The sequence below is a fragment of the Lissotriton helveticus genome, chromosome 4_1 (genome assembly GCF_964261635.1).
Source record: "Lissotriton helveticus chromosome 4_1, aLisHel1.1, whole genome shotgun sequence".
In the NCBI taxonomy this organism is placed as follows: domain Eukaryota; kingdom Metazoa; phylum Chordata; class Amphibia; order Caudata; family Salamandridae; genus Lissotriton; species Lissotriton helveticus.
In genome coordinates, this window is record NC_136063.1 from 1,631,363,718 (window position 1) to 1,631,380,855 (window position 17,138).

Below are 17,138 nucleotides of genomic sequence, written 5' to 3' on the forward strand. Positions count from 1 at the left end.
GCTGTAGAAATGTGCCCCATTTGACACGAGTTGGTGTGTCTTAGGGCATTTTGACCCTTACTCACGCAACAGGCAACTGTTTCTATGCGGACAAGCCAACCCGCTGTTCCTTACAAAAAACTTGTAGACTGCAGCAAACTTCAACTTATGCTGCTATTTTTGTAATTACTGTATAAACTACTTCGCTTATCCTCAATATTGCCTTGTACCTAGACCTGAACAACCGCTTGGTGCTTTGGCTCTTTTTTATAAACAATCTAACTAGCCATCCATTTGTTCTCCCACTCTCCCTCCTCTTAGCTCTTATTTCGTTTCAGTGCCCAGAGTGTGGTGCACACAATATAGATATGAATAAATGACAATATATTCATTTTTTCTGGATCTAGCCACAGAGATTTTCTGTGTATATGCTATATGCTGCTAATCAATGTTACATTTTAAATTCTAATGATAACTGTATTTTGTTTCCAATACACAGGAATCTCAGTATGAGAATCTCATACCCCCCATTGAAAACTACACTAATTGTGTGAGTATTAATTTTCTGTTTTTGTCCTGACGAAAGCTCTACAGACCCTTGCGGGCCCAACAGAGCTGAAACATGTTGACCTACTGATAGAGTTATATGGTAGTCCTGTAACTCGATTACCGAATATATCACTATTCCCCCTTTTTATCACAGTGTGCATCATCTTATAATAAATTTTGGTTTTGATGCATCACTGTTTTTATACCCACTCATCTGGCACTGTACATTAATCCCTCTGGACCAGTCCTAAGTATCTCTGGACACTTCTTTTTTTTTTTTTTAAAACCTTTATTTTTGGTGTAGGAAGTACATGAATATCAGCTGCCCTAGACAAGGAGACAATAGAGGAATACAATCTCTAAAGTTATCAACATGATAAACCATCTCACACAGCCTTTCAGCCCACAACCCAGAGGCCGGGCGGCAAATCTTCAATCCATCTCAGTTGTAAGTCTCATATTCATCTATTCGGGCATTACATCGTTTGGCATATCCCTACATTTTATATTCGTATCCCCTCCCTCCCCCCCAACCATGTTCCATAAAACCAAGAAAAACAATCCCCAACTCGGGAGTTGCCACGTCGTATCTTTCTAAGCACTTTAATGTGTACGTCGTAATCACCGTGTCTAGAGTCTCACCCTTCCCCCCTCCCGCCCTCAACGGTACTCATCATCGCCGTTTATTGCATATCACTTCTGCTACTCCTCTACCCCTTCTGTATGTTCCCAGCTCTGTCTGCACGAGGTCATGTTTGGTTATTAGCCATTCCGGTAACCTCATTAACCCGCCCATTCGACTCTCCCGGTCCCACCTCAAGTCCACGATAGAGTCTCCACTTGGCCCACACCCTCCTGAACTTCTTGGGGCAACCTCTCGCCTTGTACGTCACCCTCTCTGCTCCCATGTAAAGATCCAAACCCCTTCTCCATTCCTCTATTGTTGGTGGTTCTGTGGCGCCCCAGTACTTTGCTATGTCTCGCTTAGCTACAACTAGTGCCAACACCAGGAATATGAGTTGTGGGCGTGGCAGGTCCACCTCCGTTGATATGCCTAGCAACGCCAACTTCGGGTCCTGTACCAGTTCGAAGCCTAATACCTCTCCCAACTCCGTGAAGATGTGTGTCCAATAAATTTGTATCGTTTCGCAGGACCATATAGTGTGATAAAAGTCTCCTCGTTGTCGCTGACATCTGAGGCATGTGGGATCATTTATTTTCCCGGTTTTCATGAGGCGTACCCTATCAAAGTAGGTCCTGTGGAGCACATTTAGTTGGATGAGCCTTAGCCGCGACTTAATCGCCACCTCCCGGGGGTGCATCAGGGCCATCTCCCAATCCAAGTCCTCCATCTCCCCCACCTCCGCCTCCCATAACCCTCTCAGTTTCAGTAAGTCACCCAGCATATGGTTTGTTAGTGTCTTGTATGTGAGGGAGACCGCCTGGTGTATCATCTGTTCCTGGAGGAGTCTACCTTCTAGTGGAGCGTACTCCGGTATGTCTACTAGTGCAATATTTTGTGCCCTCCACGCATGGGCGAATTGAGTGTGTTTAAACAGTTGCGAACGATGTAATCCAAAGTCCGCCTGTAGCCTGTGGAAGGATTTCATTTCACCCCCGCATATCACATCTCCAATATGCGAGATACCTATGTCGTCCCACCTTTGGAACCCTTTCAGTTTCTTCAGTTCAGGCAGCCATTGGCAATGCCAAAGCGGCGTCTGACGTGTTAGCCGTCCCCCCCAGCCTTTGCGTTTCGTGGCTCGTGTCCACGCCCTCAGGGTGATCGTAGTAGCTGGTAGGAGTGACCTCTGTATCTTTCCCCCGTATAGGTAGTGGAGTATATTGTGGTGAGACAGTTTATGCCTCTCCAGCGCATAGGTCGGGTGGTCCACTGGGGTGTGTATCCAGTCATTAATCGGTGTTCAGTGTTCCGCCCAGTAATACGCCTCCAGGTTGGGTAGTGAGATCCCCCCGCTATATTGGTGTCGTTGGAGTGTTTGGAGAGCGATTCGTGGTTGTTTCCCCAGCCACAGGAACGAACGGAGGTCTGCATGTATGATGGAAAGTGTGTTGGCCGGGAGCGGATAGTATTCATTCTGGAGGGCATAAAGGAACTTAGGGAGAGTTATCATCTTATACATGGCAGCCCTGCCCAATAGGGTAAGAGGCAGTAGTCTCCATCTAGTCATGTCCTCCCGCGCTTCTATCATTATCCGGTCGACGTTATTGTGATAAGAACGAGCGCGATCTAAAGTGATATAAACACCTAAGTATTGAAAGCCGTCTATGGTGGTGTGCAACTGGTCGGGAATAGCCCCCCAGTCGTGAGTTCCCCTAGGGTCGTAGAGAACTGATTTGTTCCAGTTGATCGTGTGGCCTGCCCTCGCTCCAAAGTCATTCAACTCATTAAAGAGCGCCGGGATCGAGTTCTCGGGTTTCGTTATATATAGCAGCACATCATCAGCATATAACGATATTTTTTCCTGTGGTCCTCCCCCCTTCTCCCACGTGAAACCGCTGACGTCTGCGTTTTGCCTGATCCTAGCCGCCAGGACCTCAATCGTCAGCGTGAAGAGGAGAGGAGACAGGGGGCACCCCTGTCTCGTTCCCCTAGAGATCTGAAACTCATGGGACAGTCGGCCATTCACTCTGACGCGCGCTTTCGGCTCTGTGTAAAGCAACCGTATCCATCCCTGGAATATCGGGCCTAATCCGAACCGCTGTAATGTAGCCATCAGGAAGGGCCAATGCACTGCATCAAACGCTTTTTCAGCGTCTAGGGATAGGAACCAGTGGGGCTCCTCCCTGTCCTTAACTTCTTGGAGCCAGTTGTGCGTGCGTCTAAGGTTCAACTTAGTCGCCCTGTCCGGCAGGAATCCGGATTGATCCGCATGTATGAGATCCGGGATCACCGATCTCAAGCGCGTCGCCAGGACTGTAGCTAGAATCTTCGCCTCCATGTTTAAGAGGGAGATGGGGCGGTAGGAGGCACATTCGTCTTTGGGCTTTCCCTGTTTGTGGATCGGGACTATAGTAGCCAATGTGAGGTCTGGTGGTAGGCGGCCTTCCCGGTAGGAAGCAGCGTATAAGGCTTTGAGATGACGCGTCAATAGGTCCGATGTGCGCTTAAAAAATTCCGCTGGGAATCCATTTGGTCCCGGCGTTTTTCCTGTTTTAAGTTTGTTTATGGCATCGGAAATCTCGTCGAGTGTAATTTCCGCCTCTAGTGTTGCGCTAGTGTCGGGCGGCAGTGTAGGTAGATCAACCCCTGCCATGTATTGAAGTGCCTCTCCTTCAGTCCCGAGGTCTCTAGCGGTGTAAAAGTGTGCGTAATGGGACGCAAAAACGTTCGCAATTTCCCTGTCAGTATGGACCAGGACCCCATCCGACCCTCTAATCCGTTCCACCCATCTTGCTGCTCTCTCTTTTCTGCTCAGCCAGGCTAGGAGTTTGCCCGACTTGTCCCCCACATCGTATAAACGGTGGAGAGTTGCCAGGGATTGAGTCCGTGCCTCGTTGGCTACTAGTTCTCTATATTCCCGCTGTTTGTCTAGCAGTCTTCTCAGGGTTGTATCCTCTTTATGGATCTGGTATTCCCCTTCAAGGCGCAGTATCGCATTTTCAAGTTCCGTTGTCTCCGCAAGTTGCTTCCTCCGTTCCGCTTTCAGCCTACTCTGTATCCTGGCCCTGATGACCGTTTTCATTGCCTCCCAGAGGGTCGAGCCAGAATCAACCGAGCCCTCATTTTCTGCCATGTAGACTTTGATGTCAGCCCGAAGCCCTCGCGCTACCTCTCGGTTTTGGAGGTCCCAGGCTGCCAGGCGCCATTCTGTGCCTCTTTTCCCCCTATCGGACCCCACCTTTGCGAACAGTGGCGAGTGGTCTGATATTCCCCTCGCCTTGTACGCAATCTCGTCTTCTACAGCGAGGTGGTGCCTGGCCATAAAGATGTAGTCTAATCTGGAGAATACTCTATGTGCCCCCGAATAGGAGTACGCCTCTTGGTTCGGATGCCGCCACCGCCAGATGTCAGTGAAACCTAGACCAGTCATGTGTTGCGATAGCGTGGTCGGTGCCCCCCCTCTGCGAGTAGGCCCAGTGCGATCTAACTCTTCTGACATTACATCATTAAAGTCGCCACCCACTATTTGGATCGAGTCCGCAGTGTCTAGGAGGATGGAAGCGAGTGCTGTGTGTGTCCGTGCCTGTAGTTTCGGTGGGGCGTACACCGAAATCACTGTGTATGTTTGCCTCTTCCACAATCCCTGTACCCCCGCATATGTGCCCTGCGGGTCTATCCATGTGCGTGTAGTTATGAACGGGGACGAGTTCCTTATCAGCACCGCCACCCCCCTCGAATCTGTTGTGTACCCTGCGTGTGCCAGAACCGTGTATCTCCCTCTCGCTATAAACGCACACTTGTCCCCTCGTAGGTGGGTTTCCTGTAGGAGGACAAAGTCCGGGGCCACCCTTTTGATATACGCGTTTACTAGCCCTCTCTTTATTCTGGAACCCAGGCCGTTGACATTCCATGTAAGGAGTGAAACCCCTCTACCTTCCTGGGGTCAGTGTACCTGCCATGACGTGGGGTGTTGCTTATGTTCTGTGAGCATTTCGGACGTGTACAAAAAGTAGTGCTTCAGTGTGTACGCTAGTGGCTTCCCCCCCCTGTTCCCCCCTCCCTGTCCCAACTTGTTGAACTCTTTCCCCCCTGCTGCCCTCCCCACCTCCCTCCCCTTCCAGACTCATCCCCCAGAGGGCAGAGCTTTCAGTAGGAGTCGGTCTGTCGCCCACCCTCTCCCTCCCGTTAATCAGCTACTCAGTAAACCTTGAAGAAATGTCTTAACGTCTATCAACAAAACCCCAATAGGAAATACAAAAATAAGAAACAAAGGGGTAGTGACAACTTGCGTGCCACCATCCTCCCGGCCGACGTTACAGTAGTCCACCTCAGCAGCAGATCATGAGTGTGAGTCTTGCGTCGACGTTTCCGCCCCACTCAATTTGTCGGAAGGTTCCTGTTCCAGGTTGCGGATCTCAGTCACCAGGGGATGGACTGAGTTCTGAGGACTAGGTGGTTCTTTTGTCCCTGTCGCCGAGTCTCTGGGCTCGATACCGTATTCGTCTTCTCCGTCCGAGCAGGTCCGTATGCGGTCCCCCCGCAATGGCCTGTCTGCGTTGTAGGATGTCCCGGGAGATTCTGATCTCCCCCTTCTGCCTCCTGCCGACGGGCGGGTATGGTATGGGGTTCCCGAGGTGCGAGCAAATGTCCTTCTGGATTTCCTCCTCTGTCGTTGGGGTAGGCCCCATTGCGCCTTTTCTCTCACGACCTTTTCCAATTCCTCTCGGCCAGCAGTCTCTCTGCCTGTGAAGATCGGCCTCTCCTCGAGCCACTGCCATGCGTCTTCCGGATGGGTAAAGAAGAGTGCCTTATCTTTATAGATGACTTTGAGTTTAGCCGGGAAGAGCAGCATATAGGTAATGTTCATGGATCTGAGTTTAGTTTTTACCGAGTCAAAGGAGCGCCTCTGCTTCTGCACCTCCTGGCTGTAGTCTGGGAAGATCATGATGTTGGTATTCTCCCACCTGATTTCTCCTAGTTTCCTTGCTTCCCTCAAGATCAGGTCTCTATCTGCAAAGTTGAGGAAACGTGCGATCACCGGTCTAGGTCGAGCTCCCTCCGGGGGTTTCGCCAGTAGTGTCCTGTGAGCTCTTTCAATCACGAAGCATGCCGAGAAGGGCGCCCTTGGGAAGGTGTCCTTGAGCCATGCGTATAGGAACGTTGACATATCTGTCCCCTCAATTCCTTCCCTAAAGCCCACGAAGCGTAGGTTGTTGCGGCGGGCTCGGTTTTCGGCATCGTCCACCTTCCACAGCAGTTGTCGGTGTGACGCTTGGAGTTCCGCCATTTCCCTCCGGACCGTGGTGATCGCGTCTTCCGCTTCTCCGATGCGCGATTCCGTGTCCGTCACTCTGGCTGAGAGGTTCTTAAAGTCCTGTCACAGGAGGGTGACTTCCGATCCCACCTCCCCGATCTTGACTTCCAATGCCGCCCGTGATTCCTGGATATCCGTTCTCGACGCCTGTATTGCCGCAAGCAGAGCTCCATTGTCGATGAGACCCTCAGACGAAGCCTCCGAGTTCCCTCTGATCAGTCGAGGTGCTGCAAAATTGTCCATAGGGCCCTGTTTCAGAGGCTTGGGTGGTGGGTTGTTCTTCCCCATGATTGTCAAGGTGGGGTCGGGATTGCGCGGCCAAGACGAGGGGCGCCCCTCCGCAGCCGATGGAGATAAGGAGTGCCGCTGTTCAATATTGGTGTCCGCGTCTCCTGCCACCCCCCTGCGTGTGGCTCGCTGCTATGAAACTGTTGCGCCCTAACCTCTGACTCAGGGCGATGTGTGTATGGGGGGGGAGGGGGTGCAGCGATCCGCAGCAGCCTCGTCGCTACGTGACCCTGTGTCTGTCTCTGTCTGGGATCGGATTATGTCCCAGGCCTCCGGTCCAGCCAAAAGGGCAAGACTCCCCTCACCCAGGGGCCTGTTTGCTCAGTCACGGGTGGCGAGTTGAGGGGTTACTCCTCGTCTGTGGCCCCCGTGGCGGTCCATATGTGTTACTGGACCTCTGTCTAGTCCCAGATCCCCAGGCTGCACAACGTCTCTCCTGATCTGGCAATCTGTGGCTGCGGGTCTCCTCGTGGCAGCCTGCGGCATTGGTGTCTGCCTCCCCACTCCGTCACCTCACGCTGTCACACGAGCGGTGGTGTGGGAGGAGGTGTGTGTCCTACCCCCTCCTCGGTCGGCCCCTCGGTGCCAGTTCCGTTCTTGCTTGCACTTTCTGGACCGGGCTAGATCCCAACTCGCGGCGACCTCTGTGGTTGGGGTATCCTGTAGAGTGCTGTGGCCGCCATCTTGGTAAAGTATTTACCGGGCTTCAAGGGGCTCCACACCATTGTCCGCTGCCTTCCCGCTGTCTTCCCTGGGTGCCAGCCGCTGAGCGGTGGGGCGCAGTTTCGCCGGATGTCACTCCTGCGGTATGCCCGCCGCGGCTGCCGAGCCACTCCGCCACCCCGGCGACAAGGTGCGCGCGTCCCGACTCACCGCGGCAGTCTCCGGTGGGTGTGATCTGCCCCGTGTGGTCGGAGTCCCTTCATCGGCTGCCCCCGCCGGGTCGCCAGTCGGTTCCTCGTTTCGTGCTCCCGTTCAGCGCCCCCGGTGATCTCGCTGCAGCCCCGGTCGTTGTCCCGGGCAGTCCGCCATCTTGTGTTGGGATGTCGGGCCCCGGTATCCCGTAGAACCTGTGGTCAACGTTGTGCTGGGTGCGGTACCTCGTTGTCCGAGTACCGTAGGAGTAAGTTGTCTCTGGATTAGTGGCACAGAGCCCGTGGCGTTCTCCACTGCCTCTCGGACACAGATCTCACTATGAGGCCGCCATGTTGCTCCGCTGTGTCATCCGCCGGCCTCCGAATGAAACTCCGAATGTACAGCTCCGGACTCGGCGAAACCTCCCGCCGTCACATTCACTCGTCTCTGAGGTTTCCGCCACACGTTTTTCAGTGAGATAGTAGGTGGTAGTAGTAATTAACGCCGGATTTTGGTCCTGTCGGCCGGGAGCTCCCGGGTCACACGACTAACTCGGCATGCTGTTGGCCACGCCCCCCTGGACACTTCTACACTTACCAGAGGTTGCCTCGGGTGAGGCAGGCATATAGCACGTTACTTGACAACCCAATGACTATGCCATGACGCTAAAGAAGGGGAGGAGAAAAGATACACCGCAACAATAAAATCATAGCGCCTATGAGGGTTGTCAAGAAATAACCATTGGTTATTGTAGAAACAAGTGTCCATTCTCTTGTGTGATTATTAAGGTACCTATTCAGGGGAACTGAATGGACGTGAATTCCTCTTCCCTCCTATGATAAGAGACTGGGAACCGGCCATGGACCTCCCTCTCGACGTCGTGGTCAGTGCTACCGACCCAGACGGAGACTGTGGACGTTTGCTGGACTTCCTGCCCCTGGGGAGCCCCCCAGAGGCCTCAGCATGGGCAGATGAAGCCCCTCCAGACCCACCTTGCGCCTTCAGCCTTCTTTCCTCGAGGCCCTGAAGTCTGATCTTCATTCTGTCTTTCAGGGTCCTGCCAGAGAAGCCTTTGCAGATCTCACTCCCCTCTGGAACATGGGAAGAGGGCAGGCAGAGGATACACACCTCATGAGGGTCTGACTTAGCTATCTTCCTGGAGCACTCCGGGCATTTGTCAAATAAAGAAGGCATATTTGACATGAAAAGAGTGCAAAACACTAAGAAGAAAAGCCCAAAAGTACTTAGAAAGCACTTAAATCGATTTTAAAGTGAAAAACACCAATAAACCCTAGAAAAGGGAGAGCTCAATGCTCCAGGGTCCTGCTTGCAGGAGCCGGAAAAAAGAACTGAAAGTAACTGGGACCTGCAGGGCATTCTGGGATACTGTGACGTTCTGGAAAGTTCTCTTAAAGGCACAGTATCCTGTTCTGAGCCACATAATGGCAGCCTATGGGGCTTGTCTGTCCAGGTCCTTCTCTCTATCATTCCTGAAAGATTTTGCTGTTAAAGCAAGGGAAATCTGTACAGGCTTTGCTGTTTTTGTGGATTTTATGGTGGAATTTCTAGTTGAAGTACTGGACAGTGTAGCCTTTTTTAGGCTGCATTATCTGTCTTTAAATTCTCTCTTAAGTGTCTGTGCATTTCTGCATTTTTCGACACTGTAAGAGATTATTTTTGATTGCTCCGGGGTCCACGCACATGGGCGGGACTATTCACTAGATTATGACTATACACAGAGATCCCCTACTACAGAAGGTAACTTTACCAGTGTCTGTATTGATGTAGATTTTATTGGAGTCTGGATTAAGCTGGAGATCAGATACGTCTGATCTTCACCGCTCCAAGATGGCTTTCCCATCCCAGGAGTAACGCATCTGTCACCACTGTTAGATTTTGTGGGAGAAGGGGTTGCCGCTGACCCAATTAAGGTTCGCTAATCACCACTGCAGATCTTTTGCAGTTCCATCTGAGATCTGGACCATGTTGTAGAGATTCCCCTGATGCTAAGCCCACTGGACTGCAAGTCCCACTGCAGATCCTGCATATGCCAGCAGGCATGCGTCACAAGCAGGATGCAGGAGGCCATGTGGCCATAAGGCAGATGAAGAAACCATTCCCAGCTCGTCGGTTGAGTCCAAACCACATCAGATCATGAACTCGGCTGCATCTCTCCCGTCTGTAACAGCATGGGAAAGTAGGACCAGGGCTTCTTTAGGACCATGAACAGCACCTGCACAACCGAATCCTACAGTGCATGGGAGTAATGGCTCAAAAGGCACACAGTATTCACGGACTGCAGTGCAATGCTGTTGGAAGAAAACATTTTCTTTCCTAAGGTATCACGCCTCTTGAGTTCACTATCTAGTGGAGCAGTTGGGAATGCAGCATGATTTACACTGGCGATGGAACCGTAGACCATCAAGCTCCCTGGGGTAGGGTTCTGTATGGGCAAATTGGGGACCCCTGGGGCGGGGCAGTGGTAATAGGCTATCGTTCTGTTCACAGGAGGGTTTGGACCAAGTCCCAAACAGGAAGTCTGTGAGGTCATCATTCAATGGAAGAAGTAGTACTGAGGGGGTCACGCCCGGCTGACGCACCTCTGTCAAAATGTTCGTTTTGACTGGCACTGAGGGTAGGTTAAGGTCCAGGACCACGGCCGCCGTTCTCAACACCATAGCAAAAGAGGCTCCCTATCTGTAGCTACGACAGTAGGAGAGATCATGCCAGTATCTGGAGAAGTGTCCAGTTCGCTAGTGTCCGCCAATTCTTCACATCAGTCCATGTTAGGGTCTAGGAGCTGGTATTCTTCAGGGTCCAGCTACCCCGTCCTAATCTTCCCTGAGTCCCAGCACATAGGAACAGGGCTCGGGCTCTGGACTGGAACGCATGCTCCAGTAGGCGCCAGATGACACCCAGTTGGGAATCAGAATGGTAACGGCGTTGCCAGAGGGCTCCGGGAGCATCAGCATTGGGACCGGCGCCAGGAAAGGTCAAGGTGGTATGACCTACGCTGTTCCGGATCCATCCATAGATCCAAACGGCCCGACTGGAGCCTGGGACTGAAACACCGTCGGAGATCCAGGGTGGCCCCTCCCAAATACCAAAGGGTCCAAAGCTGGGCCATCAGGAAAGGGCAGCCCAAATATGAGGTGCATGGTCCTATAGAACTCATGAAGTTCGGCAAAGTGTCGCTGAGGCTCCCTGAAACTCGGGGAGGCGCGGAGATGGCTCAGGTGCAGGCTCAATCATAGAACCAAGCCTCGAATGATGAAGCTCTCTTGTCTTGATGGATTACTTCATCAGACTGGGCGAAGTTGAAGACCTCTTCGACTTTACTCTTCTTTTTCTTTTGGAACTTACCCAAAGATGATTTTGACTGCAATGAGGATCATGGGCTCCACGACTAATCCCAGGACCTTCTTTCTCAAGCGGGATCGAGATTGTTGTGGCGTCAGATGTGCGGAAATTAGCTTGAGGGAATCCTCCCTCCCTTCCTCAAAGCCTTGGGGTGCATGGAGCGGCAGTCAAAGCAGGTCTTCGCATCGTTGTCGTACTCAAGGCACCAGAGGCAAACAAAGTGCGGGTCAGTCATCTACATCTGTGGGTGATAGGCGCCGGAGGGCCTGAAGCCGGCCTTCCTAGTTGACTTCCTGCCACACCAGGAGAAGATCTCAAAAAAGACCTTCGACAAAAAGTTGAAAATGGTCAGTCAAAAAATGACTGGGTGTAGCTCTCTACGCATCTGCACTGACTGGCAGGGAAAGAAATTAACTGACATTAGCGTGCTGGGTTAGCACCTATATAAGCACTGTGCATGCCACTTGCGGCGCGGACAATGCCATGCGGAGTAAAACACCACCACCTAGAGGCACACAGGGGTACAGCTCACAAACTAAATTCAGGATGCAGTCTGACACCCAAGGATAATTTTAAGGTAAGGAATCTCAACCTAGAAGTCTCTACCGGAGGAATGTTTTCTTACTAGCTTTACATGCCAATAAAATGTAGTGAAAACTAAAATACAGAGCTGGAGAAGTACCTAAGCAATAAGTGTTGGGAAACAAGACTTAGTAACGGCTATTTTATTTCACCCTAATGTTTGAAACGTGTTAAAATATACGATTTATGCCTATCTTACACTACAAGTAGAAGAAATGTAAAGGTGCCATACCTCTGTACGGCGTTCCGAGCGGTGTGACAAACACGTTCCTCTCATATTTTCTCAGCTGATCTGCCAGCGTGTGGATCTAAGAAAAAAAGGCAACTCGTCAAACAAAGCACCGAAGAAAGAGCGCATACACATTATTACTTTATTTAAATAGCACTCGTACCTGCTCCCTGAACTCCTGCTCCTTCAACTTAGCCTCATTAAGTAGAGTGGTTTTCTCGGACAGCTGTGTCTGCAAAAAAGACGAGGAAATGACATCGGTCAACCGCCTTTATTTTACTATCAGATGTTGAAAACATGCGGTAAAGAAGCTTCCATTTAAAGGTTGTGCAATGACAATACATTTCCCACTTCTTTATAGACGTGGTCATACAGCGAAACTGCTGCTTACCTGAAGATCGTCCGTTGTTATCTACAACAAAATAAATTAAAACATTTTAGTTCTATATTTTTACAAATCGATTTTCTTCTTGCAAGTCGCTAATATTTCAACACACGTTTCTGAAAGTCAAAAACAGTAATACAACAGGAGGATTACCCAGACATGGCCTACCAACGGGGATATGTCTTTACAGCATATACTTCCATTACATCATTTCAAAAATGCGGGTAGAAACTCCTGGTTTCATGAGACTGCTCTATTAAACTGTGTTAATGTCACAGACTTGAAAGATCTGCCTTCACAGGAAACGTAAAAGTAATTGTACTGTGTCATGACAGTAACTCGGAATTATTCACCAATCACAATAGCAAATGCAAATGTTTCTGCTGCTACTCTGAAAAAATGTTATCAAATAAACATATATTACATTTTAACCATCTTTCACTACTAAATTGTAGGGGGAAGGAATATGTACAAAATGATGCGAAAGGCCAGGACATCAGGATCAGAAGCTAGATAAGTGTAAGGGGGTGAACACTCTGAATGGTCGGTACACTGGTCCTACCATTTATTTCATTGTGAATATTTGATTCACGTTTAGTTGCCAGTCATGGCATACAGCTAGAAACAGACCCATCAGCTACTCTCAACGCCTCTTGCACTGGGATCCAGCTTAATGGACCTAGCATAGAGGATGCGGATCCACAGATAGCTCGCTTAGTTTGTTTCTTGGAGGGGTGAACAATATGGCGTTCCTTCACTTTCCCTTCTTACTCTTTTTGGCACCATTCTTCTTCCATGAAAGGGATAGGAAAATCAAGTCTTTGCTGCTTAGCAGCATTTTGATAATAACTGTTCCATGCTCAGGATAAAACACCTTCCTATGATGCACACCCTTGTAACTTTACGAACAAATCTAAAGAGATTGTACAACATTATTTTCCGACCAGACTCAGCTATGAAGTTGCAGCTTCTAGCAAAGTAACACAGAAAATTACTCAGTGTTAGTGGAGCTGGGAGCTGCACACATCAAAGCAACAAACCTACTTTGTTTTATTACGCAGAACACAAGGGAAGCATACAAGTGACTACCACCATCCAGGAAAACACTGCTTCGGTGATCAACAAATAGATAGTCTTCAAGAAAATACATTGCTTTCTAAGAAAGCCTTCAACAGGCCCCTCATTACATCTCCAGCTAAACATGTGTTAACTACAGGGAGATAAACATGAACACTTTATTCATTTATACAAAGCAATAACTAGCTGAGATGCCAGCTCACCCCTTCAACGCTGCTGTTCTGTTGCTCGGCCACTTTCTGGGTGTATTCAGTCTGTAGTTCTTCCAGCTGCGCCTGCAGTTCAGCCACCTTGGCTGTCATTTCTTCCTCTCGAGCCTGAAATAGGAGATCGAAGGACATTCGCAAATTAATAACAACTGTCCGTACATGAAAAAGACGATGCGTGTTCATTTCACTAGTTAGCAAGGTAGACAATCGTTCATATAATAATTTATTATTTGGAAGACGTAGTAATAACTACTAGTCTGTAAGTAAAAAACTGGATTTCGAAGTCTCTGTCCATTAGTCATAATATGTGGTGCTTAATGCCAAAAATGAAGATACTCCTGCATCAAATTACTGGCCCTCTCAAAAAAGAAAATTTCTTGGCTGGGGTTCTCTAAGAGAAACAACCCATCCCGGAAACAGGCTACTGTGGGCTGAAATCTTGTGTCATTTCATAGAAAAGACTAGAATGAGCACGGTTAGAGCCCCTACGCATACCGAGGATGCAGTCTTACCCTCCAGACTGGTGACGGGAGATATTGTGATTTCAATTTTGAGTTAAGATGAGAGAGGGATTAGAAACCAAAATCAGTCTTGGTAGAAATGTTCAAACCAGCCCCACACAGGAGGTCTCAACTAGAATGGAGCAGTGTGCTTTTAATGATTACATCAACCAAAAAGGAAGTGAGGAGTCATCAGTTAAACAGGATGTTAAAGGTATGACCTCCCAGTCTAACACGTGCATCAACAAATACCAGGGCGCCTACAGTAAATGCAACGAGTAGAGTGAGGAGTGGAGTCATTATTTCTAGTTATTCAGGTCCAATGCATTATACCTTACTGTTTGGCAGGTATAAAGTAACTTTTCTGTTCACCTGTAACGCAGTGGCACAACAAACAACAAGGTCATCAAATCAAAACACCTCAACCTCACAAAGAGATCCAGTTGGAGCCCACCGTGGTCTTCAGTGAGGACCAGGGTGAGGAGAGATCCATTGATGAAGCAAGGAGAGAGTTGCTGTACTTTTTAGGGCAAAACCAACCTGTCAAAAAAACAAAAAAAAATAAAAACACTTCACGCATCAAACTGCATTTGACTCGCTCTATTTATATTGGCGTCCTGGTATTTGGATGATGTACAGACTTTTTATGGTTGGTCATGAAGTCAATCATGTTCTGAAATTCACTCCTTGGGCTGCAGCTTATAGGGGAAATGGTATGTCTGGCCTAGGTTAACATTCGCCTCCGTCTCGTTATCTTTGCAGAGGCAAGTAAACCCTATTGTCGTTAAAGAGCAGAATTGATGATACAACTTTATATTGACAACTGTGGTTTTTATACTGCTTGCTAAAAATGTTTGTGGACTTGCTTTGACGTTGTGAAGAATAGGTGCAGCCATTATCATATCTTCCGGTACTCACTTAAAAAAATTAGAAAGATGATGGGCTGAATTTTCTCCACCTGCATAGGCACAGTAATATGCACAATTCCACAAAAAAGTGTACCTACTTGAAAGCCTGGAATTTGGTGTGCCTAGGTCAGCATGGGCTCAGATCCCCAATGCCCTGAAGAGCGAGAGCCAATCATCATGAAGTCAGTGTTTAATTTGTGTTGGTGTTTGCCGATACTCAGCCCCGGGACTTGTTTCTTTATGATAGCAAGCCTACCACATGGTGGTGCTATTTATTTTTAAACAAATTACATCTTCAGAGTGTTTAACAAGTCCATATACATTAAAAATAAATATCAGCACACTGAAGCCGTTCTTGCAGCTTTGAGGGACATGGAATAGCCAAAACTGCCAAATTTGTAGGAGTGTAATGTCTAGTAGATAACATTCGTACCAGCATTTACAGGCACTGACAAAGTGGAAGGTGCAACCTGTTGCGGCCTACTGAGAAATATCGTGGGCTCTGGCAGATATTTTATGACATATGAAGCACTGACGCGATCCTTATTTGCTCCTCATGCCTGTATTATGACCTGTTGCACTGCACCAGGAACAAGCCCATTACCAACAGAGAAGGTTGGAGAACCACCCTGAGTCGTCAGAGCAACTTGGGGTCCTCAAGAACAGAACTCCCATTATGTATTGTTGCTGTAGACCAGCCCCATGCCTCTTTTCTGGTCTAGGTGACACTTATGTGACTCTTATGTTTTTTGCTAGTCTGCTCCATTCGGGGCAACCCTGGACTTTTTGGAAGCATATTCCTGAAGTTTGGTTATGAGCGGAAAAGGAGGTCAGTGCTGCGGACAGGATCTGAAGGAGTTAACAGGATGCAGTGGAATACACAGTGGGTAGCTCGTGGTTGGCCTTCTTTCTGCCTTCACGCCAATCAGACCAAGTCACATTGCAGGCTAGCACAGAGGGCCAATTTTCTAAGATGGGAGAAGAAGGAAAGAGGCAATCAAGGGTGGCAACGGCATCAGCCTTCCAGCATTTGGAGTTTCCTTCCTGAATCGGCTGGACTGGTTATGACTACTTGAGTTTGTGGTTTGCGAGCTGCTCAGACGGCTGAAAAGTTTTACCCTCTGCATGCTCCTCACAGCTTGGGCTGAATATCAGTGGCGGCTCCTTCGCGGAGCATCGCCTCTGCTCTTTGAGCAGTGCAAAAAAAGAAAAAGAAACTGACAATAGTAAGACATTATTATCATTTTATTTTTCTGTGAGGACTCAAAGCCAAGTTGGGGCGGGGCCTGGCTTGCCGCCTTCAGAGGAAAAAGGATTGGTTTCCACTCTCTTAGTACGCATGACTGTTTGGGTGGCCCTCTTGGGCCACCCAAACTGTCATGCGCACTTAGCATGTTCTCCACCTGGCTGTTTTGCATAGCCAGGTGGAGAACATGCCCAGGCTCCAAGACCCTGCCTGAGCAGCCAAACAGGCCACTCAGACCAATCACAACGCTTCTGTCATGCAGCTTTGTGATTGGCTGGGAGAGTCTGTAAGCCTGGGTGCTTCCGGTGCTGTCAGTGCGGAGACAGAGTAGAGGTGGCAGCGGCGTTCACTGGGAAGTTTTTGTTTTTTTAATCCACCCCTCCACCCCGTTCCAAGGCAGCCGACACTGCTGCATCTGTGTACTGGCGAATGGAAGGTTGCGTAGAGATCCTTCACATATACTAGCCTGATGTAAAAAAAACTTGCTAGAGGTGAGCTAGGCATTTCCGCCAATCTCAGAATTATAGGTTATGGGAAGTCATAGTACATTCTCAAACTAAATAAACAATGGAAATCACTAGAGGGCCGGGGGAAGAAGTGAATGACAGAAAAGGCCATTCTCAACATTTTAAATGTTTGTTTTCCATTTAGGGACGAGGGGCACTTTATATAATGGGGTGGTGGGCATTTCAAAGCCCATAATATAGAAGCGAGGGGTGAACTGTATGGATGTGCAGATAGGGACAGGGATTAGGTTGTTAACTTGCTGGAGTCCGTGTCCTTCTTGAAAGGTAGGGGCGAAAACCAAAATGTCAATGCATGAAGGCTGGGAATAGTGAGGCAGGAATGTATTGCTAGGACGACCAAGGTCAAGAACAAAAAGTCCATAACATGGAATGCTAATGACTTATCGAATAAAATAATGTGAGGCATGGATTCAAAGTTTCAACGATGGCAAAAGCTTGACTTGATGATCTTTTGGAATGGGAAGGTATAAACTACCAGCACATGCCAAATTCACATATGGGTGAA

At 48.9% G+C, this 17,138-nt stretch overlaps 1 protein-coding gene across 4 annotated transcripts in view; it reads right to left on the bottom strand.

Moving 5' to 3' along the window:
- The window catches only part of GOLGA4 (golgin A4), a 717,645-nt gene that overhangs the window by 147,762 nt on the left and 552,745 nt on the right, over window positions 1-17,138 (bottom strand). For 3 of the 4 annotated variants that reach the window (XM_078688271.1, XM_078688272.1, XM_078688269.1), the window contains 4 exons: window positions 13,447-13,560; window positions 12,173-12,193; window positions 11,945-12,013; window positions 11,785-11,860 (listed from right to left, as the gene is read on the bottom strand). In XM_078688271.1, the coding sequence (XP_078544397.1) occupies window positions 11,785-11,860; window positions 11,945-12,013; window positions 12,173-12,193; window positions 13,447-13,560 (280 nt within the window). The remainder of the gene's footprint in view (window positions 1-11,784; window positions 11,861-11,944; window positions 12,014-12,172; window positions 12,194-13,446; window positions 13,561-17,138) is intronic. The other variant, XM_078688270.1, reaches the window with a different exon arrangement.